Consider the following 27,258-nt stretch of genomic DNA (forward strand, 5'->3'; position numbering starts at 1 on the left):
TTTTACAAGCAAAGTGGAATAATAGTTACTTTACAATAAGGTCATAAAAACTTAATAACTGTTAGAAAGAGAATATAAACCCAGAGACCAGAGCAGGAACTAGCAGAAGCAGAACCAGAACTCAGAGAGAAGGAGAAAAGGAACAAGAGAAGCAAGCATATTCAGCTTAGTCAGCTCGGTCATGGGAAAGACAAGACACAGCAGCCGAGCTCACCAGCGAATACATCTAAAGAAGACCAGACTTTAAAGAAGATAGATTGTCAAAGTGGGCCTGAAGGTCCCGTCAACCAACCAGAACGATCCAGAAGCAAGATCTTTTTACCTTTCTGTAAAGTGATTGCAGCTTTTAAAAGAAAAAGTAAAATAATAAAATAACTTAATTTAACCTGAAACAATGGTTATTCCTAAGTCTACTTTACTTACTTAGCAATGCGGGGCCCAGGATCGATGCTACTAAGTGGTAAGTAGATGAAATCTTCGGTGAAGGTATGGGTTATACCGAGGGATAACTTGAAAATATAGTTTGACCTGAATAGCACCCACCAAAGCCTGCATCGGAGTCGGGGAGTGAGAATCCCTGTTCACCATTTTGAATATCAGCCCTTTTTGGTATAGGGGGAATTCTAAGAATAGTGGTGAGTTTTCAACAACACCTTGTTCTGCATCACAAACCAGCTGTCTAGCCCACTGAGCTAAACCAGCTCCAGGGGCTGGTTTAGCACACTGGGCTAAATCGCTGGCTTTGAAAGCAGATTAAGGCAGGCCAGCAGCACGGTTTAATTCCCGTACCAGCCTCCCTGAACAGGCGCCGGAATGTGGCGACTAGGGGCTTTTCACAGTAACTTCATTTGAAGCCTACTTGTGACAATAAGCGATTTTCATTTTCAAACCTGATGTTTAAAATTGTTAAAATTATAAATGCTCTGGTCTCACGGCGCCGAGGACCCGGGTTCGATCCAGGCCCCGGATCACTCTCCGTGTGGAGTTTGCACATTTTCCCCCTGTCTGCGTGGATCTCACCCCCACAAACCAAAACGATGGGAAGGGTAGGTGGATTGGCCTAGCTAATTGAAAAAAAAAAAGAATTGGGCACTTAAAATTATTTTAAAGGCTGAAAAGCTTAACTCATTTAAAAAAGGTGCCTGGAGCTGCAGCTGAAGTGCTGTAACCTGCAAGGCTAAGGACCAGGTGATGGAAAGTGGGCTTAAAATGAGTGGCTGTTTTGTTTTACTATTTTTTGGCCAGCAGAGACAAGCTGAATGACCACCTTGTGCATCATAAACCTTCTATGGTTGTAAGCTTTAAGGACACTTGAACACTCAGTAGATGTGAACTGTCGCACCTCAAGTCTGCAGCTGCCATCTTAAAATCTCCTTAATAGATGACGATTGCAATTATGCAACCATCAGCCCAAACTAGATAACAATGAAGCAGAGTCAAACCATTGCTCTCCAAAGACAAAGAAACATTGTGTGGAGTATTTGTAACCCTGTTTTGAAAAAAGTATTTATTCTACAGCAATAGTACTGAAGACTTGTGCTCCAGAACTTGCCGCGCCCCTAGTCAAGCTGTTCCAGTACAACTGCAACACTGGCATCTACCTGGCAATGTAGAAAATTGCCCAGGTGTGTCCAGTACACAAGATTCAGGACAGATCCAACCCAGCCAATTACAGCCCTATCAGTCTACTCTCCATCATCAGCGGTGATGGAAGGAGACATCAACAGTGCTATCAAGTGGCACTTACTCAGCAATAACTTGCTCACGGACGCTCAGTTTGGGTTTCATCAGGGTCACTTAGCTCGTGATCTCATTACAGCCTTGGTTCAAACATGGACAAAGGAGGTGAGATGAGAGTGACTGCCCTTGACATCAAGGCAGCAATTTAACTGAGTATGACATCAAGGAGCCCAAGCTAATCTGGAGTCAATGGGAATCATGGGGAAAACTCTCCACTGATTGGAGTCATACCTGGCACAAAGGAAGATGATTGTGGTGATCAGCGGCATGGTAGCTTATCAGCGGCACAATAGCTTCACAGTGCCAAGGTCCCAGGTGCAATTCCTGGCTCGGGTCACTGTCTGTGCGAAGTCTGCACGTTCTCCCTATGTCTGCATGGGTTTGCTCCGGTTTCCTCCCACAAGTCCTGAAAGATGTGCTGTTAGGTGGATTGAACATTCTGAATTCTCCCTCAGCATACCTGAAGAGGCGCCGGCCAGAGTGTGGCGACTAGGGACTTTTCGCAATAACTTCATTGCAGTGTTAATGTAAGCCTACTTGTGACAATAAGGATTATTAGTATTGGACGTCAATGATCTCAGGTCCAGGGTATCACTGCAGGAGTTCCTCGGGGTAGTGACCTAGGCCTACACATCTTCAGCTGCTTCATCAATGATCTCCCTTCCATCAGAAGGTTAGAAGTGGGGACGTTCTCAGATGACTGCACAATGTTCAGCACCATTCGCGACTCCTCAAATAATAAAGCAGTTCACGACCAAATGCAGCAACACCTGGACAATATCCAGGCTTGGGCTTACAAGTGGCAGGTTACATTCGCGCCACACAAGTGCCAAGCAATGACTATCACCTACAAGAGAGGAACTAACCAGCATCCCTTGACGTTCAATGGAATACCATTGCCAAATCCCCCACAATCAACATCCTGGGGGGTTACCATTGACCAGAAGCTGAACTGGACTAGCCATATTAATGCTGCAGCTACCAGGGCAGGTCAAAGCTTAGACTCCTACGACGAGTAACTCACCTCCTGACCCTCCAAAGCCTGTCAACCATCTACAAGGTACAAGTCAGAGTGTAATGGAATACTCTCCACTTGCCTGGATGAGTGCAGCTCCAACAACACTCAAGAAGCTCGACACCATCAAGCAGCCCGCTTGTTTGGCACCCCTTCCACAAACATTCAAATCCTCCACTACCTTTTTTAAAAATACATTTAGTGTACCCAATTCATTTTTTCTCCAATTAAGGGACAATTTAGCGTGTTCAATCCACCTACCTTGCACATCTTTGGGTTGTGGGGGCGTAACCCACGCAAACACGGGGAGAATGTGCAACGTCCACACGGACAGTGACCCAGAGCCGGGATCAAACCTGGGACCTCGGCGCTGTGAGGCAGCAGAGCTAACCCACTGTGCCACCATGCTGCCAAACCCTCCACTACCGACAAACAGTGACAGCCATGCGTACCATCTACAAGGTGCACTGTAGTAACTCGCCAAGAATCCTTAGGCAGCACCTTCCAAACCCACGACCGCTACCATCTAGAAGGACAAGAGCAGCAGACACCTGGGAACCCCACCATTTGGAGGTTCCCCTCCATGTCACTCACCACCCTGACTTGGAAGTGTATCGCCATTCCTTCACTGTCGCAAAATCCTGGAACTCCCTCCCTAACAACACTGTGCGGGTACCTACACCGCAGGCACATTAGTCAACCCAGCATATTGACCAATCCCATTTTTCTGGCACTACAAATACTACTTTTATGTATACTCAACATTTAAGTCGACCTCTTTTTCAGCCACGACATGCTATAGAATCATAGAATTTACAGTGCAGAAGGAGGCCATTACTCACATTTGAAGTCAGCCTCAGTTTTTTGCCCCACAAACGCATGTTTGACTTATACTAAAAGTGGGCACAAGGGATAAAGCTGATGGCCTGGGCTGTGCTGCGAAGATAATAATAATCTTTTGTTGTTACAAGTATGAAGTTACTGTGATAAGCCCCTAGTTGCCATATTCCGGCGCCTGTTCAGGTAAGCCGGTTCGGGAATTGAACCCCTGCTGCTAGCCTTGTTCTGCATTACAAACCAGCTGTCTCGCCCACTGAGCTAAATACGTTGGAGGTGAAGACATGTCCACTCAAAGCAGACCTCACAAAGTGAACAACAAAGAGGAATTAATCTTCCAATTTAACCAATGAAGCTGTTTTTTTTAAATTATAAATGTAAAGTATCCAATTTTTTTTTTTTCAATTAAGGGACAATTTAGCTTGGCTAATTCATCTACCCTGAACATCTTTGGGTTGTGGGGGTTGTGCCAACTCCACGTGGGCACTGACCCAGGACTGGGATCGAACCCGGGTCCTCAACGCTGTGATGCAGCAGTGCTAACCACTGCACCACCGTGCCGCCCCATGAAGCTGGTTTCAAGCTAAAAAGTTGTAACACTTGCTGACTAGTCAAACAACTGCCCAATAGTTTGGAAATTCAGTGTCAGTAAAAAACTGGTGCAAGATTGAAAGGAGGCAGAATCTGCTCTGAACCTGATGTCCTACGCCAAATGCCCACTGAGAACAGAGACCAGCCACCTGGCCTGATCTTAAGAAGCATTCATCCAAATGGGTCCTTCAGAATAGTATCATTGTCACCAGAAATGCATGCACCTAAGTGAGCCGAATCAAACCACGAGTCTGGCAAAGATGTCAGAGCAACAGCTCATTGGTGTAGCTGTTTTATGGAACAAAGATATCTTGTGTTGCAGAGGACCAGAATAATTTAAAGACTACCAAAAGTCAAAAGGATTGGAAAAGTTCAATGCAGTTCTCGAGAGAACAAGATTCACAGTGTTACTTGGCCATGCAGGCTAGAAAACAAAAGTAAAGCCTATGGTAATTTTCAAACATTAAACCATGCCGAAAAGCAAATTTCCTGGAGGAGTTTGTTGTCTGTGACAACAGTTGGATGGGTTGGGATGGAGTGAAGTTATTGATCAATAATCTGTGGAGTAGGTTTCTCACTGGCCAATGAAAGAATGCAGCTTATTCATGTGGGACATGTTCAATGAAATAAAGAGATGCCCATGAATAAATAGCCCTTACATTGCAGTTATACCAGGGAGTCTAGTCCACAGTTCAACCTTTGGATGGGTCTTTCAACAAGCCATTCAAGAACCATGTTTGACGCACATGAAATAGGTGGATGAGTGATTGACCGATAAAAACCTTCACAAAGTAGAAATATGTGCACTACCCCACATGATGTGTGTGATTTTGTCATCAAATTGTGGGATGCTATTAGTGCACAGTGTCATCAGATTGTTCAGAAAATGAGGGATGGTGAGAAAGACAGACAATGAATTTTATGGGTTTAAAGTATTTTCATTGTGGTTAAAGGCATCCTCATACAATCAATCTATTCAATAAACCCTGCCACATTAATTTAACATGAAATACCAGTGCTATATTTTATTTTCACATGTTAAAATGGCAACCACCCATATCGGCAGTTCACATTTTATACTTGGCCTAAAATTTAACTCCCATTTTTGAAACGACATTTGGAGGTTTCAAAGGCCAACCTACCCACTGATATCTATGGTAGCTTGAAACTTAACAGTTTCTTAGTTGGTTCTCCATCATGCTCTGCTAGGTAAGTAGATTGCAGTGCTTAGGTATATACAGAGCCCTGCTCGCATGTATTTCATTTACAGTGAAGGAAAGACTATGAGAAGCATGTACAATGGATGACCAACTAAAAAGTCAAGGATGGTATCAAATTGAAAGAAAAGGCATACAATGCTGCACGGATTAGTGGTAGGTCAGTAGATTGGGAATTCTTCAGAAACTAAAGAGGTCCCGAAGCATGGTACATTGGCGAGACCATGCAGACGCTGCGACAACGAATGAATGGACATCACGCGACAATCACCAGGCAGGAATGTTCCCTTCCAGTCGGGGAACACTTCAGCAGTCAAGGGCATTCAGCCTCTAATCTCCAGGTAAGCGTTCGCCAAGGCGGCCTTCAGGACGCGCGACAACGCAGAATCGCCGAGCAGAAACTTATAGCCAAGTTCCGCACACATGAGTGCGGCCTCGACCGGGACCTGGGATTCATGTCACATTACATTCATCCCCCACCATCTGGCCTGGGCTTGTGAAATCCTACCAACTGTCCTGGCTTGAGACAATTCACATCTCTTTAACCTGGAGTTTCCCCTGTCTCTGGATCTGTAAAGACTGAATTACCTGCAAATCCTCGCATTCTAAGCATTGTCTGGCATCTTTGAATTAGTCTATATATATGTTTCTGGAATATACCTCTTCATTCACCTGAGGAAGGAGCAGTGCTCCGAAAGCTAGGTGTTTGAAACGAACATGTTGGACTTTAACCTGGTGTTGTAAGACTTTTAACTGTGCTCACCCCAGTCCAACGCCGGCATCTCCACATCATGAAAAAATTATGAAAGTGGGAGAAATTAAAGTACAAGAGAAAACAAGAAAGAAAATAAAAACAGACAGCAAAAGCTTCAAAGTAAAAAAAGAGTAGCTAAGTAAACATTGATCCCCGAAATGAAAAATGAAATGAAAATCGCTTATTGTCACAAGTAGGCTTCAAATGAAGTTACTGTGAAAAGCCCCTAGTCGCCACATTCCGGCGCCTGTTCGGGGAGGCTGGTACGGGAATTGAACCCGCGCTGCTGGCCTGCCTTGGTCTGCTTTAAAAAACAGCTATTTAGCCCTGTGCTAGACAAGCCCCTGGTTTAGAGGAGAGTGCAAATTAATCATGTGAAAGAAGGAAATGGAAAAGATTTTGAATAAGTATTTTGCACGTCTTGATAGAAGACACAAAAAGCATTCCAACATTAATAGAAAAGTCAAGAGGCAAACGAGAGGGAGGACCTTAAACAACAAATATCATTAGAGAAAAGGTAATAAGAAATCCAAAGGGCATAACGTCCCCTGGATCTAGTGGCCCACAGCCGAGTGCCTTAAAAGAAACAACTACAGAGATAGTGGCGGCATTAATGTAATTTTCCAAAATTCTAGATTCTGAAAGGTTGCAGGAGACTGGAAAACCATCAGAAAGGAGATAGAAAACAGTTAGCCTAACATTTGTCATTGGGAAAATGCAAAGATCCATTATTAGGGAGCCAGTAGGACAACTTGCTATCCTACCCATTTTCCTATCGTCGACAAATTTTGCTACAATACAGTTAATCCTTTCGTCCAAGTCATTAGTATAGATAATAGTTGAAGGCCCAGCACTGATTATGTGGCACTCCACTTTTTTGTTAACCTGAAAATGATCCATTTATCCTGATTCTCTGTTTCCTGTTAGATAGCCAATTCTCTATTCATGCTGATATGCTGTCCCCAACACCATCTTGTGTGGTGACCTTTTGAGACACCTTAACAAGTGCTATTTGGAAATCCAAATACTCTACAGCTACTAGTATCCCTTTAACCACCCTGCTTGTTACATCCTCAAAGAGCTGTAATACTTTTGTCAATTACCTGAGTGATCTATGGGAGGATTTTGGGAGAGGGCATGGTGTCTCTGGAGGGGGTTAAGGCAAAGAGGGAGGTGGTGTTGAGAATGGCGCTGGAGAAAGGGCTGTGGTGGGAGGAGGGCTGTGGTGGGAGGTGTTGCAGAGGGCGAATGCCTCAACCTTGTGCGGAAGGCTGGGGTTGATTGATACAGCTAAAAGGTAGTGCATACGTCGCATCTGACGGGTTCAATGTTGGTTTTATTTAAATGCTAAAATGTTTTTTAAAAATTAAATACTTCCCCAAAAAGTAATGGATTTTAGTACTTTCCCAGTGACAAATGTTGGGCTAACTGCTGATAGTATCTCATTACCATTGAAAACCATAACTAACGACTTCTGGTGGCGGCTATGAGGTGAACGGTCACACATATAGTGGCTCCTGCTTGGGGATTCGATTTTTGGCACTTTTTGCCCATTTAATGGGTGCTGTTTAGAAAGAAAAGTGGTGTAATTTGAGAGTTTTGGTTCCTCTGGCGTGAGATGTCTGGAGGTTATAATATGAGGAACAAGTTGAATAAGGGTCCTTGTCTGACTTGGAAGGCCCTCGTGTCGCAGTATAGAATATGGCGGAGGCCCCTGTGCCACTATTACTCTCTCAGTGGACTACTAAGAGGCTGGTGGAATTACTAATGGAGGACGACAAGCAGTCTCTGCTGATCTGACTGACGAAGGCAAATGAGATGCCGGTGGCACCCATTCGTGTAATTTTAGACAGGGTGGAGCAATGGCTGGAGGCGCAGGACTGAACAATGACTTTGTAAAGAAGCATGGACTTGGGGAGGATTGAATGATATTGGTGGCTACACCGGAGTGTTGGCTTTTCTTTATATTCTCGTATGTTTTTGTTATTTCTTTGTCTTTTTTCTGGATTATTGGCGTCATGTTTATTATTGTATTGTGGAAATTGTTGGTATGGGTTTTTCCTTCTTAGATTATTTGTTATTAAAGTTGGGTTTGGGTAGGGGAGCTGTTTGCTGATTCATTGGGTCTAAAAACTTTGATTCTGGCCACCCTGCTAGCAGTTATGCTAGTTAACGGGAGCGTAGTGGGGGAGAGCCACGGCTGATTATCCGGGGGGGGTTGTTTATTTTGTTCAGTAAGTTAACAAGCCTAGGGGGGGGTTGGGTTTTATTTGTTTGAGATGGGGAGGGGGTAGGGGCTGTTGGTAGTTGGATGGGCTATTTGGTGCTCGGGAGATTGCTGACAATGAAGGGTTCTTTGATGTTGTACTGGTTTAAGGTTGGTGGCGTTGTCCATCTTTTTTTTAAATGTTTTTATTGAGTTGAGTTTTTAGATTTTTTGGGGCAGGGTACTCAGCGATAGTAATATTAGATCACACCCCACACTATGCGGATATGTGGTTGGAAAGAGGCCGCTTTTAGAGACCCCTGTGGAGGTTGGACATGGGGCTGCTTGCAGATGAGGGTTTTATGAGAGGATAGTTCCTGCAACTCAAAAGTATGTGGAATTTATTAAGAATGAGGTTTCATCTGCCACGTTTTGGGAAACACTGAAGGCAATTATCGGGGTGCGAAGGGGCATATCATTTAATTTAAGGCCCATAGAGATAAGTCTGGTAAGGTGGAGAGGCCGTGGTTGGTGGATTCCATCCTCGAGGTGAACCGTCAATACTCTGCTATCCCAATGACGGAGCTGTTAGCAGAGAGGAAGAAGCTATGGATGGAGTTTGAGTTAGTGTCGACGGGGACGGCACTGAGCCAACTTTGTTGTTCAAGAGGGACATTTTATGAGCATGGGGAGAAGGCTAGCCATTTATTAGCTCACCAGTTGAGAGGATTGGCGACCTTGTGGGAGATGTCCAAGTTAAGGACTCAGGGGAAGGGTTGGTTTATGCGCTGGAGAAGTTCAACGGGTGTTTGAGACTTTTACTGGGGGCTATACAAGTCTGAACCTTGTATTCAAGAAGGCATGAGCTGGGGTGCAGCTTGGGTTGCAGGAAATTATGAAATGTATTTGTTCAACGCAATCGGGGAAGGGACCAGGCCTGGATGGACTCCCTGCGGAGTTTTAAAAATGGTTTGCGACTGTGTTGCGACCACACCTAGATGTTACCGGCCACTCTGCACTGGCATCGATCTCCCCGATCTTGAAAAACAACAAGATTATAAGGCGTGTGGGTCATATGGGCCCACCTCGCTGTTGAATGCAAATGTAAAGTTGCTGACTAAGATGCTAGCAACCCGTTTGGAGAGGTGCCTATCGGGTGCAATTTCTGAGGATCAGACGGGTTTTGTTAGGGGCAGGCAGCTGTCTGCCAGCATTAGGAGACTGTTGAACGTGGTGCTGTTGCCCTCCTCCAGGGTCGATCCAGAGGTAATCATCTTCATGGACGCTGAAAAAGCATTCAACCGAGTGGAGTGGGGGTACTTGAGGTATTGGGGCAATTTGGCTTTGTGCATAAATTCATTTTGTGGATTACGATTTTGATAAGGGCACCCATTGCGAGTGTCCGTACCAATGGATTGAGTTACGGGTTGGCGCTACCTACTCTGATGTACTATTACTGGGCAGCAAATGTTGAGAAAGTGTGGGGGTGGTTCAGGGAGTCGGAATGGTGGCCAATGGAGGAGGCTCTTGTATAGGTTTGCGTTTGAGGGCACTCCTCTTCTGTTCTCTTCGGCCAGTGGTAATAGCCTCTTTAAGGATATGGAATGAATTCAAAATAGGGTCCATGTCGCTGCTGGCACCGATCTGTGGGAACTTGACAGAAGGGGGAAAGGGATTGAGAAGTTTAGGGATTTGTTCGTTGAGTGTAGGTTTGCTGAGCTGGAGGAGTCACGTGGAGAAGTTTCAACTCCCGAGACGGAATGATTTTAGGTATTTGCAGGTGCAAAACCTTGTAAGGCGGTCTCTTCATTTCCTGAGTTGACGGCGCCTTCACTTATGGACAAGGTGTTGTCTCTTGACGAGACAGGGAAAGGGAACATATCAGACATATATGGGCAGATGGTGGCAATGGAGAAGGCTTCACAAATGGTGCACCTGACCAGGGCACGTATGAGTGGGTTCTTCCCGGGTGTAGAGGATAGATGTGAGTGTTGGTCAAGAGGACTGGTGAACCATTCTCAAATGTTTTGATCTCCCCGTGTTTGCGTGGGTTTCACCCCTACAACCCAAAGATGTGCAGGGTAGATGGGTTGGCCACACTAAATTGTCCGTTAATTGGAAAAAATGAATTGGGTACTCTAAATTTATTTTTAAATAAGTTCTGGGTTTCCTTCTTTGAAACAATGTACGAGATTTTGGGAGAAGGCCGATGTCATAGAATCATGGAATTTACAGTGCAGAAGGAGGCCATTTAGCCCATCGAGTCTGCACAGGCCCTTGGAAAAAGCACCCTACCCAAGCCCATACCTCCACCCTATACCCAAACCTCCACCCTATCCCCGTAACCCTATCTAGCCTTTTTTGGACACCAAGGGCAATTTAGCATGGCCAATCCACCTAACCTGCACAACTTTTGGGACTTGTGGGAGGAAACCAGAGCACCTGGAGAAAACCCATGCAGACACGGGGAGAATGTGCAGACTCCGCACAGAGTGACCGAAGCCAGGAATCGAACCTGGGACCCTGGAGCTGTGAAGCAACTGTGCTAACCAATGTGCTACCATGCAACCCCATTTGGCCTTTGCCTCTCTAATAGCCCAATGAGGAGTATTGCTCAGATGGAGGACATCAGCACCACCCAAGGCGTCCGCATGGCTAGGGAATTTTTCGTAATTGCTGCATTTGGAAAAAATTAAATACGTAATTTGGGCATCGAGGAGCGGCTTTACTCGAGGTGGATGCCGTTCATTAACTTCTTTAAGGATCTGGTTATCATCAGCGATTGCGGGGGGCAGGAGATTGGGGTGGAGGGGGTTCAGGATTAGGTGGAGCTGTTTTTATAAATGTTGTATACATTTGCTGGACTATACTGTTTATTATAATTGAAAAAAAGTGTTCTGAATAAAAATATTTTAACAAAACGAAAAACATAAGCAACCAAATCCAGTTGAATTGATAAAATGGCTAAATTACACATCCACAAGCCAGCATTTACAAGCTAAGTAGCATTACTACTTAAGCATTCTGATTAGATTAGAAGACTTTAATCCAGTTTTCATTTTGTTTCTAACCTTTCCAGTTATCATATGTAGATTCATTCTAGACTGATATGCAACATTTTGAAATGCAGTTTACTTAAAGATGCAATGATACTGCATCTTCGTTTTAAGACCAGCAGTTACATTGTGGAATGCCTGTCACAATGTGCCCACTAAGAGGGCTTAATATATGTGTTTGCATTTTTACAGCTACTGTTTTTAATGTTATCAGCACTTGAGCATGAAAAATAATTTTCGGTGACTTTAGAAATGCACAGGCAGCCCATTCAGCTGCATACCACATGGTAGCAATACACTGCATAATGCCAAACCCAAGAGTTGGAAAGGGGGAAAATGGGATGATGGGACTGTCACATTCCTTGGCTTTAGCTCATTCGCAAGTTGGACCAAAACCCAACTCCAGAGTTATGTCTCCAGTTTCTAAAAGCCAGGGCACAGGCACAGAAAAGAAATCAAATGGAATGTTGGGCTTTATCTCAAGGTGCTGTCATACAAAAATGAAAAAATGGTGCTTCAACCAGCCTCCCCGGACAGGCGCCGGAATGTGGCGACTAGGGGCTTTTCACAGTAACTTCATTGAAGCCTACTCGTGACAATAAGCGATTTTCATTCCATTTCAACTGTACAGTGCCTTGTTAGACCCCATCAGGCATACTGCATTCAGTTTTGGGTACATATACTAGCCTTGGAAGTGGTGGAAGGGGTACAGTGCAGATTAACCAGAAGTGAACCAGGGCTTACTTATCGGAACATGTTGCATTACCTTACTTATCAGGACATGTTGCAGTACTTACTTATCAGAACATGTTACATTACTACATGGGCGGCACAGTAGTTAGCATTGTTGCTTCACAGCGCCAGGGACCCGGGTTCGATTCCTGGCTTGGGTCACTGTCTGTACGGAGTCTGCACGTTCTCCCCTGTCTGCGTGGGTTTACTACGGGCGCTGCAGTTTCCTCCCACAAGTCCCGAAAAACATACTTATTAGATGAATTCGACATCCCGAATTCTCCCTCGGTGTACCTGAACAGGTGCCGGAGTGTGGCGAATAGGGGATTTTCACAGTACCTTCCTTGCAGCATTAATGTAAGCCTACTTGTGACACTGATAAAGATTATTATTACCTTTGGCTTGTATTTCTTAGACTTTAGAAGATTGATGTAATGAAGACATTTAGCATCATCAAGGGAGCCATTAAAGCAGATACAAAGAAACTATTTCCTCTAGTGTGGGAAACTGCAACAAACAGAAGTAGTCTTAAAATTAAAACTAGGTGACAATGGAGTGAAACCTTTGCCCACGAAGGACAGTGAATTGACTGTGAATGCTTAGACAATTGTACTTAGATAAGGGTATCAAGGGATACGGAATAAAGCTGGGAAAATGGAGTTGAAGCATAGACAAGCCACGAAGGTCGAACTGAATGGCAGGATAGACTCAAGGGGTGTTCTCCTGTTCCTTTTGCTGTGCCAATACACACTCAAAAAAACAATCTGCATGGCCACAAAATATAGCAAGATTTATATACATTAGAAATAATCTGGAAGCATAAAACACAGATCAATATTTCAGGAGCGTGCAAAACTTAAGGGACTGATCAAGACAAGATGATGTTGATATTTCTACTGAAGAATCAGCAGCATCTTTATAATTACTAAACCTCCATTTAAAAGCATGAAATTACAAATTTAAATGTGTTTAACTCATCAGAGACAAAAACCATGAATAGTACAAAGATAATATTTTAGAACCATATTCCCAATGATAACCTTGAATATGCATCTTTCACTGTCTTGCTCCATGCACAATGCTCAAGGTGATTTCATTTGTCAAACGCACAATCCTGGGGTAGAGTACCTACAGACAAAGCACTTTTATGCATTTAAAATTAATATAATTGATCTCACTTATGACGATAAATTGCATTCAGTTCTGCATACTTAAAGCCAAGATGTTGCATGGCAACAAAATAATTCCATCCTGTATATTGCAAATGTCACTTACCAACAAACAGTTTTACATCCCTGACACTGAAATCGCTTTCTGGTGTTCTGTATTAGAAGACAAGAAATTAAATATTTAGCCTCACATTTTTTTGTTATGAAGAAAAAGTTTTGAAACATGAAATCACCAACTGAAAAATAAGGAATAGTCCCAATATTTCACCATTATAATTACAGCAATATCTTACTGTCCTGCATATTTACAGAATAGGATATCGGGCTGTATTTTCAGCTTAGTTGTGCATTGGTTTACAATTTCACGCTGCACTGATTGATGGGCGCTGGTTTTGTCCAATCGGACGTTTCCAACTCGAACCTGAGATTTAACTCTGGGCTCCAAAGAACCAAAAGGCTGCATAATCGATCTGAGGATTTAACAGCCCGTGCACCATCCCACCTCCCTAAGCACACTCGCTGATCTGGTAGCGCTGTTATCAACATAGATACGTGAATTCAAGCGTCAAATAAACACAATAAATCGTATTCCTTACAGAGCTGTCTGCCGTTAGGTGAGGGGCATGTGTAATGAAATACGATCTTTCCACTTTGTACTAACATTCAATACCAAAATCCAAAATGTATATTAAACTTGGGCTGGGGGATTGGGGGGGGGGGGGGGGGGGTCGGGTCCGTATCAAATTCATGTTCCAATTTGATCGGGCCATATTCCGGCATAAAGGTGTCAGTACTTTGCAAACTCCCCTTGGACAATATGTACAATCAAAATAAATCTCCGAAGTCAGCCAATACACTCATTTAGCGTGCATCATCCGCCGGCCACAGAAAATTGACTGCCGTATATTTGTGACAGATTTCTCGATTTAAAAATACACCTTTGGAATGCAGAGCTCACCATATCATTGTGTGGAAACTTAATAGGACAGCCGCGGATTCTCTCTACCCGTTACCATTCCCATCAATAACCCTCCATGGTAGGTGGGATCAATAACTACATTTTGCTGCATCCGGTGTTTGAAGCCCGTGTTTAATATGTCATGTCCCCACACCCACCCCACTTGCTGTAACTACTGTCTTTCAAGGACTATCTCGTCGGGCAGACCAGAATGCTTGTGGAGGTGGTACTTGCTTAGCAACACTGCATTTGACACGATCTTTCACCCCAAACCAAATGTAAGGCCACGGAAGTCGAACAGGATGTAAAGTTTGTCTCGTTCTCACCCCCCCCGCATTACAATTATTGGTCACCTGCACAGAAATTTGCAATATACCTATTTCATTTTTTCATAAAGCAGAATGCGATTCGAGCATACTGTTTGTGTAAAGACAAATCGTGGCCAGTGCTACGCCCGCAAGGCCTCGAATAGACAGATCACATGGATCTTGGAGGCTGCTGGGATCATGATTTAGGTGTGTTACGGGATGAGAAAGTACGTGTTACCTCTCCCTCTCCAGAATCACGTTCTCATCCCATTAGGGAAGCCCCACATTCATATGTCTCCGTTGCCCGGGGGGCGGGGGGAGCTGGCTGGCGGGCTACTCGGTGCAGTTTTCTCCGATGAAAATGCTGAACAGTAGTTAACTTTTACAAGTGCTGGCTCCGGTGAAAAAATAAACAGGCGTGAAAAAGTTCCCGTATCTAAATCTCCTTTGGCATTCTTCAGTGTGGCTGATCGGGAAAAGGGTTAATGAGATATCTGTGGGGGCTGAAAGAGCGTCTAACTCGGAAAGATACGCAACTGGAGATTCAAATTGCCAAGCTTCACGGAAGAATTGCCGCATCACGGTTGGATATTCCTTCAATGCGGTGTGCTTGCTGGCGGAAATCTGGTGCTTCATCCAATTACTTAACCGGGAATGTGGGGTGATAAATACCTAATCTTGCTTTTAGGGTCAGTTTCCAACAGCAACTGCTTCTTATGCCAGGCATAAAAAGGAGGGAGATAACGATTTGGGGTGAGGGAAAGTTTTCTACGATCCTGTTAATATCTCACGCGAGCGCTGCACGAATAAAGCCATTTCAGGTCACGAATAAAAGGCATTTGGGGGGGGGGGGGGGGGGGGGGTAAATTTACGTGTCTCACACATAACATATTGATAGCATGTGCTATAAATGTTTGGAAACATGACTAAATAAATGTAATCTAAACGTATTAGAAAACTTACTTGATTCCTAGACCATCTTTGTCCCTGAAGATAATGGGGACCTGGATAGTCTCTCTCTGCACATATTCAAGGGTAAAATCTGTTGCAACATACAGTAAAACTTAACTTTAGGAGAGAAACGAGAAAAGTCAACCTAACAATATATATAGTTTATCAAAAAGCGATAGGCACCGTGTTAGCTTGAACAGGGATTTGCCCAGGACTCTTTATTTTACATTTTCACATCGCAAATGCAAATCGAGTTATTAAGATCAAGTGGCTCTTCATACGAATCCATAGAACTCAATACAGCCTCCGTTTAACAACGTCTCCACTGAACCTGGGTTGACGGCCACTTGTTTATTTTTTTTAAAATTGGCAGTCGCTTTGATTCGCTCTCCCGCTCCCACCCCCGGCATGTAATGCTGGCCAAATCCCTGTTGGACGAATTGTTGCAAATACAGACCGTTCACATAATAGCAACATGCAAATTATAAAAGAAAATAAACGATATCAGCAAGTTTACGTATAGTTATTTTATTTTGTGGCTAGGTTAAGAGTATTTACAATCCACACAGCTACATACATAACATTACGGTTATCCTTTCTCACATATAGCCGTATTTTTTTTTAATAAATAAAACGTCTCAATGGTTTTCCTGTTTTTCAGACGTCATCTCATTTTGAAATTGATTGCACGGCAAAAAAAAATATGCATACAGGGGGGGGGGGGGGGGGCGAAATAATGAGTTGGCTTGTGAGATAATGACGATACTCGTAAAGCTCTGAAGTCATAGCCTGCCTTCACGGCGGGAAATTCGAGACTCAGGCAGAGTCCTCTGACCAGGCAAGCTGCAGTACTGCTGCTACAGTCGCGATCGAAACGTGATTTACTGTACATTTAAAAATACACCTCTCTCCCAATTCTTACCTTTTCCTTTCATAAAGTGCACGTAACTTGAATTGTATGAGGCAATACTAAGCTTTTCCTCCACATCAAAAGTCCTCATGCTGGCTATGTCATCGTCTGAGAGGTCCTCATTGTCATATCGCCTTCTACAAAATGTGCGCTATAAACAGAACAGAACCAGACCTGGATGTAACGCTACATCAGTGTTGAACCCACAGCCATTTCAAATATTAGATCTCATAATGAAACATTGTATTTGTGTATTGGCTAAGGTATTAAATTTAACCTTATGAATGTGCACGATTTTTGAACAGGGTTAGTCAAAACAACACGACCAAAGTTTACATTTGTATATGAACGCATTGAATTGAGGAACAGGACGTACTTCATATACAAAGACATCATTAAGTACTTGGAGGATGAATTTGAAGCACCGTTAACATCATAAATGGACTTTGTAAATCTATCAACTTAAAGATATTTATGACTCTTATGTATTTTAATGAAGCCGTCTCACCGCGGTCCTTTCTTCGTACATTTGCATTTTACACGTGCTTATGTGCATTTTTTTCCTCTTAAAATTACAAAAACTGCAACTGTTGAAACAATTTCACAACTCGTGGTCCAGTTTCTAAAGCAGCCTGGTTTTGTTTACACTTTGTATCCTGCTGAAGGACCTTTCAGACCTGCTGCGTTATATTACTCGACAATTTGCTCAAGTCCGGGAAGGGATCAGACATAAAAGTGAAATCTCGATGCAAACGATGTTTGGAATTCAATTTGGTGCAATACTTTTGCGAATGCTAACGGTCTGACTGCCTTAGACCAAGTGGGAGCCCGGTCCAAGCAAATTAGAGGCGAGTTTCCGAGCCACACCAACACACAGCGAGATTTGAATTATTATTTTTTTAATTACCACTGACATATGAAAATTAGGGCGGGGGTGAACTGGAATGCACAAAACAGAAATCAAACGGGAAAGTGAAGTTGCAGATTGCTCATTTGAAAAAAAAAAACTCATTTTTGAAGCGGCAGGATTTTGCATACATAGGCATTTTTTTTGGCCAGCTCTCTGGTCGCTAGGCGTCCGATTCGAGCGAATACGAGAAGTGTTTGAAAAAGCACAAACCCAGTCCTTCGGTCTTGGGCTTTTCCGCACGTCTCCGGGGGTATAGAAATATTTGGGGTTTTTTTGTTTCTTATAATAAAACAAAAACATCACTCGGAGGGAAGATGTGGGGAGGGGATTCGAGGAGGTGAGAGGAAGGGAGTGGGTGGGGAGTAAGGGGAAACCGTGGTTGGGGGGGTGGTGAAGATGCTTTGGGGGGGGGGGGGGGGGGGGTGAAACTAGGCCGTCGAGCCTGGGTTGTAGGATGGAAGGCGGCCAGCGGGAAGCAGCGCTTCCTCACGCAGACACTGTAAACACACCAGAGCCACTCACTTCAGCCACTTCCCTCACAACTTGGAGAGAAAAAAACCGTGCCTAGGACGGAAAATAGATGTTTTTTCTAAAAAATAAAGCGAGGGGGGGGAAACGTTTTTTAAAAATATAAAAGCCCCCTCCCCACCTCACTGACCCTCAGAAATAAAACAGGAAGTTACTACCCTCCCACACGCCCCCCCCCCACAAAATAAAAACAAACAAGAGGCCATTTCAGCTCCAGTCACACGGTGACTGCTCCCCCTCCATATCACTAGTAGCTGCATAAATCCTCTCTCTCTCCCTTTTAATATGGCATTAAAAACTCGTTACGTTACAAAAAACTACAGACCAATCTTCGTCCAGACTCTTTCTCTACATCCATTTTTGAGATAGCATTACTCTAAATCACCAATGCATCACCCAGGATTTTGTGAATCCAAATAACTTTCAGTCACTCTACAGCCCGTGTAAAAAGACACCATTTTTCTATAGGACTCTATTGCATATGACGTCATGCACTCCCAAAGCCAGAAAACACCTTACGTCATGTCGTTTTCCCCTTTTTAAAATCAGGAATTTTCCTTCCATACCCCACCGTGCCAAAAAAAATAATTAAATCCTCTCCGCTTTGCAGCTCATTAAAATGCACCTTTTTTTCTCCTCCTCCTCCTGTTTAAATGTGCATTTAGGGGGGTTTGCGTGTCCCCCGCAGTTTTGCAGCAACGGATTGTTTGCGATGCAGAGCCGCACGCAGGCAGGCACGCACGCACGGCGCCGCCTGCACCACTTCCCTGCAATCGGAATGTACCGCCCCCCACCCAGACCGTCTTTCAACACCGAGCCCGCCCCCCACCGTGCTAAAGTGCAACGCGCGTCGCCGGGGTTTCAACTGGCCGGCTGCAACACCCTTTTTGGGTTTGCAAGTTCAAGGGAGACCCACCCACCCTGGTGACAGTCTCGAAATAAGTGCCATGCTGCACATTCTTTCATCAATGCACACCCTCTCTATCTGTCTGTTCCGTCCTTGTCTGTTTGGGTGGGTGGCGGAATAAAAAATGTACCGGAGACTGTCAATAGCCAGCTCGAGGTCAATGCTAACCCGCGGTGCTCGAGTTACTCGTCCAGTCTCTATTGAACCCGAAACTTTACATTTAAAAAAAAACAACAGCCCAGAGGCGTGCAAGTTAGCTGGACTGCCTATGCTAAGTTGCCCCTTAGTCTTCAGAGATGTGCAGGTTAGGTGGGGTTACGGGGCTCTTTCGGAGGGTCGGTGCAGTCTTGATGGGCCGAAAGGCTTCCTTCTGTACTGTAGGGAATCTTGTTATTTAGAGCACAGGAAGGGGCCATTCGGCCCCGCCGTGTCTGCACCTGCTCCCTCTAGGGGATTCTATGGAAGACATCAGCAAATTTTTGTTTGCATTAAAATAAAAAAATGTAAATGCCTCAAATTTTAAATTGATAATAATCAGAATGCACATAGTTTGCTTCCCTCAATTTTTTAAAATTCGGTGGTGGTGTGGGTGTGTCAGTAGGGGCAGCATTTATTGTCTATCCTTAACTGGCCTCAAGAAGGTTGGGGATCGGATGAGCCACCTTCCAATGTCTGCACTCCATGTGGTATGGGTATTCCCATGATGTAGTGGGAAAAAAGCAGGTAATTGACAGTGACAATGAAGGAATGGCAACATGCCTCCCAAGTCAGGTTGGTGTTTGACTGAGAGGGGAACTTTCAGGTGGTGATGTTCCCAGGGGCTGCCCTTGTAAGTAGTAATCTTTTATTGTCACAAGTATGAAGTTACTGTGAAAAGCCCCTGGTCGCCACATTCCGGCACCTGTTCGGGTAAGCTGGTATGGGAATTGAACCCACGCTGCTGGCCTTGTTCTGTATCACAAACCAGCTGTCTAGCCCACTGAGCTAAATCAACTTTGTTGAGACAGAAGTCAGTAATGCATTTTGGGAGGAGGGAGGACTAACAAGGCAAGGCAATATACAATGAATGGTAGGACACTAGGAAGTAGAGGACCAGAGGGACCATGGTATGCATGCCCAGAGATCCCTGAAGACAGCAGGACTGGTAGATAAGGTGTTTAAAAAGGCATATGGGATACTTGCCTTTATTAGCCAAGGCATAAGAGTTGAAGAGCAGGGAGGTTATGATGGAGCTGTGTAAAACACTGGTTAGGCTACAGTTGGAATAGCATGTGCAGTTCTGGTCATCACACTATAGGAAGGAAGTGATTGCACTGGAGAGGATATTCACCAGGGTGTTGCCTGGGCTGGAGGATTTAAGCTTTCAAGAGAGACTGGATAGGCTGGAATTGTTTTCCTTGGAGCACAGAAGGCTGACAGGAGCCTGATTGAGGTGTATATAATTATCAGGAACACAGATAGGGTGGATAGGAAGGAACCTTTTCCCTTAGCAGAGGGGACAATAATCAGAGGCATAGAGTTAAGGGGCAGGAGGTTTAGAGATGTGAGGAAAATCTTTTTCACCCAGAGGGTGGTTGGAATCTAGAACTCTGCTCAAAAGGGTGGGAAAGCCAGGCACCCTCACAGCATTTAATAAGTTTCTAGATGAGCACTCGAGGCAATTGGCCAAGTGCTGAAAAATTAGGTTAGATAAGTGTTCGATAGCCATTGCAGGCACGTTGGGGCAAGGGCCTCTTTCCATGTTGTAAAAAAAACTCCATGACTATCACTCATGGGTTAGCGTGATGCTGTTGAGGAAGCAGCGGCATGTTGCTGCAATGCACTTTGAAGATGATTCAAACTCCAACCATGGCGGGCCAGTAATGTTGAACGTGACGGATAGGATGGCAATCAAGCAAGTTTTACCTTGGGTAGTGTTGAGCTTCAAGTGTTGTTGGAGCTCTACTCATCCAGGCAAATGCACAGTATTCCTTACATTCCAATTAGTGTACCATCAATGATGGACAAGCTTTAGGGAGTCAGGAGGTGAGTTACTCACTGTAGCATTCTCAGCTTCTGACCTACTCTTGTAGCCACAATATTCATGTGGCTGTTCCAATTAAGTTTCTGTTTATCGGTGACAGCCCCCACCCCCATTGTCCATGTCTTGCCTCATATGGACACTGTCTGCTTCAATATTTGTAAAGTTGCAAATTGAATTGAACACTTCTGGTTTTATGATGGCAACGGTAATTGATAAAGCAGTCCCGAGGAAGTCCTGCGAAAAGGTCCGTGGCCTAAGATGACTGGCCTCCAAAATAGCAACAGTCTTCCTTTGTACTATATATCCTTCAAGAATCGGCCAGTCAGAAGTGCTTCTACCAAGTTATTCTTGGTGATGGACATTGAAAGTCCTACCCAAAGTGCAATGGCCACCCTTCCCTCACTCAGTGTTACTTCCGTGCTGTGCAATATGGACATTACATAGGATATTTCAATTTCATAACAATTTGCACTTTCGTGTCTTAATCTTATAATGGTCACAAATGTTGCTGTCAAACAGCAATAATTAGAGATGTTTGACTTCTCTAGTCCACTTCAAAGCCAGATTATTTATCAATCAAAATACTGGATTATATCTTAACATACCAACATATTGACTCTTCAGAAAACTTTCAATAATGGAAGTTAATTTTTTTAAATAATCTTTATTGTCACAAGTAGGCTTACATCAACACTGCAATGAAGTTACTGTGAAAAGTCCCTAGTCGCCACATTCTGGCGCCTGTTCGGGTACACAGAATTAATAATGTCAAATTCAACTAACAGCACGTCTTTCAGGACTTGTGGGAGGAAACCGGAGCACCCGGAGTAAAACCACGCAGACACAGGGAGAACGTGCAGACTCCACACAGACAGTGATCCAAGCCAGGAATCGAACCTGCTACCCTGGGGCTGTGAAGCAACAATGCTAACCACTTTTGTGCTACCTTTATTTACTAATACAAATGTATTTGTAAGGGAATAGTTCTGCTGTATTCAATGATAGAAACTGCATAATCTATAATTCATGCATGACCATCATTTTATTTTAATTTATGCAAGCTAAGAAACAAATATAATACAAAAGCGCCAGTTTTAAAATTGTCACTTGCTAGTACAAAACTTGAATATTACTGAAAAGAGACATGCTGTTTAAGCTTTTTGTCTTGTACTCATCAGGGCAGGTGCAAGAATGCCAAATTTCAAAGGGAACGATTTATATTGCTTGAGAAGAGGTTCTGATTGGTCAGCGAGTCAGTTCTGAAAGGTTGAGACGTTGCCATGGCAAATGCATCAGAGCTATTATACCACACAGATTTGTTAATTCAAAAATATGCAATGTCTGGACATGTTCCTTTTGTTTGTAGAGGGCAAGTCGCTCGCAATCCCGAGTGTGCTAAGAATTACATTAACAACCAATTTAAAAGGATTGTTAAGCTTACAATGTCGCTCACTTACACTTGCTAGAAGCTACATTTATTGCTAAAAATTACATTTATTCGAATGTAAAGACCTGTTCTCTGAAGGCAAAAGAAACATGCCCAAACATTGCACCTTTTTCAAATAATCAAATGCACAGGGACAAAAGCTCCCTGGTGCATTTGGCATGGCAACATTTTGAAATGAGACCACATCTGGACTACTGGGCAGAGTATTAGTCTCCTTAATTAACGTTGTAAATACATTGGAAACAGTTCGGAGAAGATTTACTGGGCCAATACCTGGAATATGCAGCTTGCTAATGAGGAAAGTTTAAACTAGTTAGGCTTGTATCTGCTGGAATTAATTGAAATCCTGAAGGGTCTTGACAAGATGGATGTGAAGCCGGTGTTTCCTCTTGTGGGTAAATCCAGAACTAATAATAATAATAATCTTTATTAGTGTCACAAGTAGACTTACATTAACACTGCAATAAAGTTACTGTGAAAATCCCCTACACGCCACACTACGGTGCCTGTTTGGGTACACGGAGGGAGAATTAGAATGTCCAATTCACCTAACAAACACATCTTTCGGGACGTGGGAGGAAACTGGAGCACCCGGAGGAAACCTACGCAGACATGGGGAGAACATGGGGGAGAACATTGCAGACTCTGCACAGACAGTGACCCAAGCCGGCACAGACAGTGACCCAAGCCGGGAATTGAATCAGGGTCCCTGGTGCTGTGAAGCAACAATGCTAACCACTGCTACTGTGCCGCCCACAAAAAATATGGAACACTTCACAAATTTGTTTGTCACTGTTGCATGTCACTAGGGGTCACAGTTTAAAAATAAGGGGTCGCCCATTAAAGACAGAGATGAGAATTTATTTCTGAGAAGTCATGAGTGTTTGGAATGCTCTCCCTCACAAGAGGTGGAAGCGGAGTCTTTGAATATTTTCACAGCAGAGGTAGATTCTTAATAAGTAAGGGGGTGAAAGGTTATTGGGGGGTCGAAGACAGGAATGTGGGCTCGAGGTTACAATCAGATCAGCCACGATCATGTTAAATTGCGGAACAGCCTTGAGGGGCCTACTCCTGCTCCTCATTCTTCGGTTTGTATGTAATCAGAGCTGACTTGCTAATTAATCAGCAACCCTTTTCTCATGCATATAAATTGTTGTTCCCTTTTGAATTCGGCAGTCTTCCACCTGTCCTGATGAGTGCAAGACAAAAAGCTTCAACGGTGTGTCTCTTTCTTCAGAAATACTTTTAAAATCCTCTTCCCAACTGTTGCTTCATTAACAGATGGCAGAGAATGAGCAATATGAGACCTTGCTATGGCAGATCAGGTGAAAAGGGAAAGACATGTCCATTTAATAACTGATACTTCTTGGCAGCTAGCTTTAGAGACACTAAGCGTCCCCAGGGAGCGGGTTTCATACATCCAGCCGCAAAATGTGAAGATTATTTGGACCGAAAAATCATAGACAGTACAATACCATGAAAAGCAACAGATAAATAAACTGTTTTTTAAAAAATGTAACTACTTGGAAAGACTACATGGTCTCTGCAGATCTAAAACCAGTTGCAAAATGGTTCATAAGAATGGCACTTGATAACTTATTCATTTCAATTCCACCTTGTCCCTCCAGCCAGTTTGGCTATGAATAGTTTATTCAGTTTTATAAATTTCAAGGTCAGACTTGCAATCCACAACATACATGTCAAATTTCCTCTGCTTGATGGGGCGTTTTCTTTACTGACACAGCTTGATGACACAGAATCTCCTTCAGATAGGATATCAATATTAATAGTTGACTGTCTAACAAAACAGTGACTTTTGATGCTCCGACTTTATATTTGTTCTGACCTCCTGCCACACGTTGACACTATATCCAAAATGGCCGAGGATGGATGAAACTTAATCCTAAAAAGCAGCCATCTTGTGACTTAAACCCATGACTATCTAACAACAGACTTCCACCTGTCTGGTACCGCAACAACTTTAGATGCATTTCTTTTATCTAAAGGGCACAGGATTGACACTACCTTTTTACCATCATTAATATCAAATCCCGTTATGGACGTCATTATAAATCTATCCTTGAAAGATGGCTGTTTTTAATTTTTTTTTAAAATTAATTTACAGGATATGGATATCACTGGTTAGGCCAGCATTTATTGCCCATCCCTAGTTGCCCTTCAGATGATGGTGGTGAGTTGCCTTCTTGAACTGCTGCAGTCCTTGAGGTGTAGGTACACCCACTGTGCTGTTAGTGAGGGAGTTCCAGGATGTTGCCCCAGAAATAGTGAAGGAACAGAGATATATTTCCAAGTCATGGGTAGTGAGTGTCTAGGAGGGGATCCTTCAGGTAGTGGGGTTCCCGTTATTTGCTGCTCTTATCCTTCTAGATGGTTGAGGTTGTGGGTTTGGAAGGCGCTGTCTAAGGAACCTTGGTGAATATCTGCAGTGCATCTTGTAGATGGTACACACAACTGCCACTGTTCATTAGTGGTGGAGAGATGCATGTTTGTGGAAGGGGGAGCAATTAAGCGGGCTGCTTCGTCCGGGATGGTGTCAAGCTTCGAGTGTTGTTGGAGCTGCACTCAGCCAGGCAAGTGGAGAGTATTCCATTACACTCCTGATTTGCGCCTTGTAGATGGTGGACAGGCTTCGGTGGATCAGGAGGCGAGTTATTCACCATAGGTTCCTAGGCTCTGACGTGCCCTAGTAGCCACAGTATTAATATGGCTAGTCCAGTTCAGCTTCTGATCAATGGTAACCCTCCCAGGATGTTGATTGTGGGGGATTTAGCAATGATAATGCCATTGAATGTCATGGGGCAGTGGTTAGATCCTGTTTTGTAAGGGCAGCACGGTGGCACAGTGGTTAACACTGCTGCCTCACGGCGACGAGGACCCGGGTTCGATCTCGGTCCCGGGTCACTATCCGTGTGGAGTTTGCACATTCTGCCCGTGTCTGCGTGGGTCTCACTCCCACAACCAAAAGATGTGCAGGGTAGGTGGATTGGCGATGCTAAATTGCCCCTTAATTGGAAAAAAATAATAATTGGGTACTCTAAATTTTAAAAAAAGATCCTCTCTTGTAGGAGATAGTCATTACTTTGCACATGTGTGGTGCAAATGTAACTAATGTGAAACTAATTTCCCTATTTGTTCATAGAACCCTGAATTACTCTTACAGCCTACAAAACTACTCACCTTCATTCCTAGAGTGTCATCTTTCTTCAAGATAAAAGACCACTTATTTCCCATACAGACTGGACATGAAAGTTCTCTCCCCTCTCCAGCCCTACATGAAGCAAGCGTGAAGACAGTGTAGGTTTTAAGTCAGCACAACCAAAGACCCATGATGGCCAACCTAGTTCATCAATTCACCTACATACTGTCAATCCCACTGGCTGCTTTTGCCACACCAAGGACCAATGATTTATACAATTCAAGTTAAATACCCTTAAACAGAGAGGTAACATCAGAAATATTAGACAGAATAATAGGCCCACCTATCCTCAACAAAGAACAAACTTCCAAGTTCATGATACAGTTCTATATTCCATACTTTGTATGCCATAAGACCAAGCTGCATTATGTACAATTTCACGCAGCTCTAAAGTTATAATTCATTTCATCTTCTGAATGTCCTGGTTTGCATAAATTATAATAATAATCTTTATTGTTCCAAGTAGGCTTACATTAACACAGCAATGAAGTTACTGTGAAAAGCCCCTAATCGCCAATTTCCTGCACCTGTTTGGGTACACGGAGGAGAATTCAGAATGTCCAAATTACCTAACAGCACGTCTTTCAGGACTTGCGGGAGGAAAATGGAGCACCCGGAGGAAACCCACGCAGACATGGAGAAAACGTGCAGACTGCACACAGACAGTGGCTCAAGCCGGTAATCGAACCGGGATGCAAGAAGCAACAGTGCTAACTACTGTGCTACTGAGACGTCCATCATAATGTAGTTCAATATCCAAATTCAAATAAACAGACGCACCCAAATAATTTTGTCCCATTCAACACTGGTTTAGGTATGGAACCTTTTCTGGCTGGCAATACGGTATCCATAATCAAAGAGGAAACCTTGCATATTCAGGCTTTTCAAGGGTCGCACAATACAGTGCATAATTTTTGAGTGGCCATAACAGATCTTTATGCCATAGGAGACAAATTGGTCAACACAATCTCTGAGAAACACGTCTTCAACCAAATAAAGTTTCTCAGAATTATTGTTGCCACATTTTCCTAAGTCTTGGGAATCATACTAGATATGAGAAAACACAGACACTTTTCTAACCAAGATCTCTGAAGACGAACTCAACTGGACCTACAATAAAATTTCAGAAGCATTTTCAAAAGAAAAGAGCAGAACCTTTCTGGACAAATTGGCAAGGCTATTAAATTGGCATACAGGATCCTGAGCTTTGTAAGTGGAGGCAGAGTATAAAGGCTAGGAAGTGTTATATGTTAAGAATTCATAAATGACTGGTTAGGTCTCAGCTGGATTGTGTCTCCAATTCTAAGCACATACTTTAGAAAGGATGTCATGTCATGTCATTGAAAATGGTGCACATTGATCTTCCAGAATGAAACCAGCAATGAGACACAAACTTGGTGGCCAAATGGTTTCTTTTGTGCCATTTATGATGATGACTCATGAACAAGATAGGTGGGGACTGTTCTTCATATTGCAGTTATGGAGAGATTTAATGAAGGTGCTCAAAATTATGATGAAAAATGAGGAAAATCTGTTTTCATTGGCAGGAAAATGACTAACTAGTGGACACAGGATTTAAAATAATTGGCAGAAGAACAGAGTGGAGATAAGGAGAAATTTCTCCGCACACCGAGTTGTAATAATCTGGAATGTACTGCATGAAAGGGTGGTTGAAGCAGATTCAGTGGTAATTCTCAAAAGGAAACCATTCTTGAAAGAGAAGGGAAATGGAACTAATTTGACAACTCCTGCATTGAACTGGTTCAGGCATAATGGGCAGCA

General features: G+C 43.5%; 1 protein-coding gene across 14 annotated transcripts in view; it reads right to left on the minus strand.

Annotated features, from left to right (window-relative positions):
• Nucleotides 1-27,258, minus strand: part of LOC119961852 (lysine-specific demethylase 2B) — a 290,442-nt gene that overhangs the window by 248,344 nt on the left and 14,840 nt on the right. For 7 of the 14 annotated variants that reach the window (XM_038789282.1, XM_038789334.1, XM_038789320.1 and 4 more), the window contains exons 2-4: nt 16,457-16,595; nt 15,547-15,625; nt 13,424-13,470 (exon numbers count right to left, since the gene is read on the minus strand). In XM_038789282.1, coding sequence (XP_038645210.1) covers nt 13,424-13,470; nt 15,547-15,625; nt 16,457-16,595 — 265 coding nt within the window. Of the gene's footprint in view, nt 1-13,423; nt 13,471-15,546; nt 15,626-16,456; nt 16,596-16,952; nt 17,531-18,207; nt 18,360-18,507; nt 18,639-27,258 lie in introns of those variants that run through there. The other 7 variants (XM_038789370.1, XM_038789360.1, XM_038789342.1 and 4 more) reach the window with 4 other exon arrangements.

Source organism: Scyliorhinus canicula, chromosome 1 (genome assembly GCF_902713615.1).
Source record: "Scyliorhinus canicula chromosome 1, sScyCan1.1, whole genome shotgun sequence".
In the NCBI taxonomy this organism is placed as follows: Eukaryota; Metazoa; Chordata; class Chondrichthyes; order Carcharhiniformes; family Scyliorhinidae; genus Scyliorhinus; species Scyliorhinus canicula.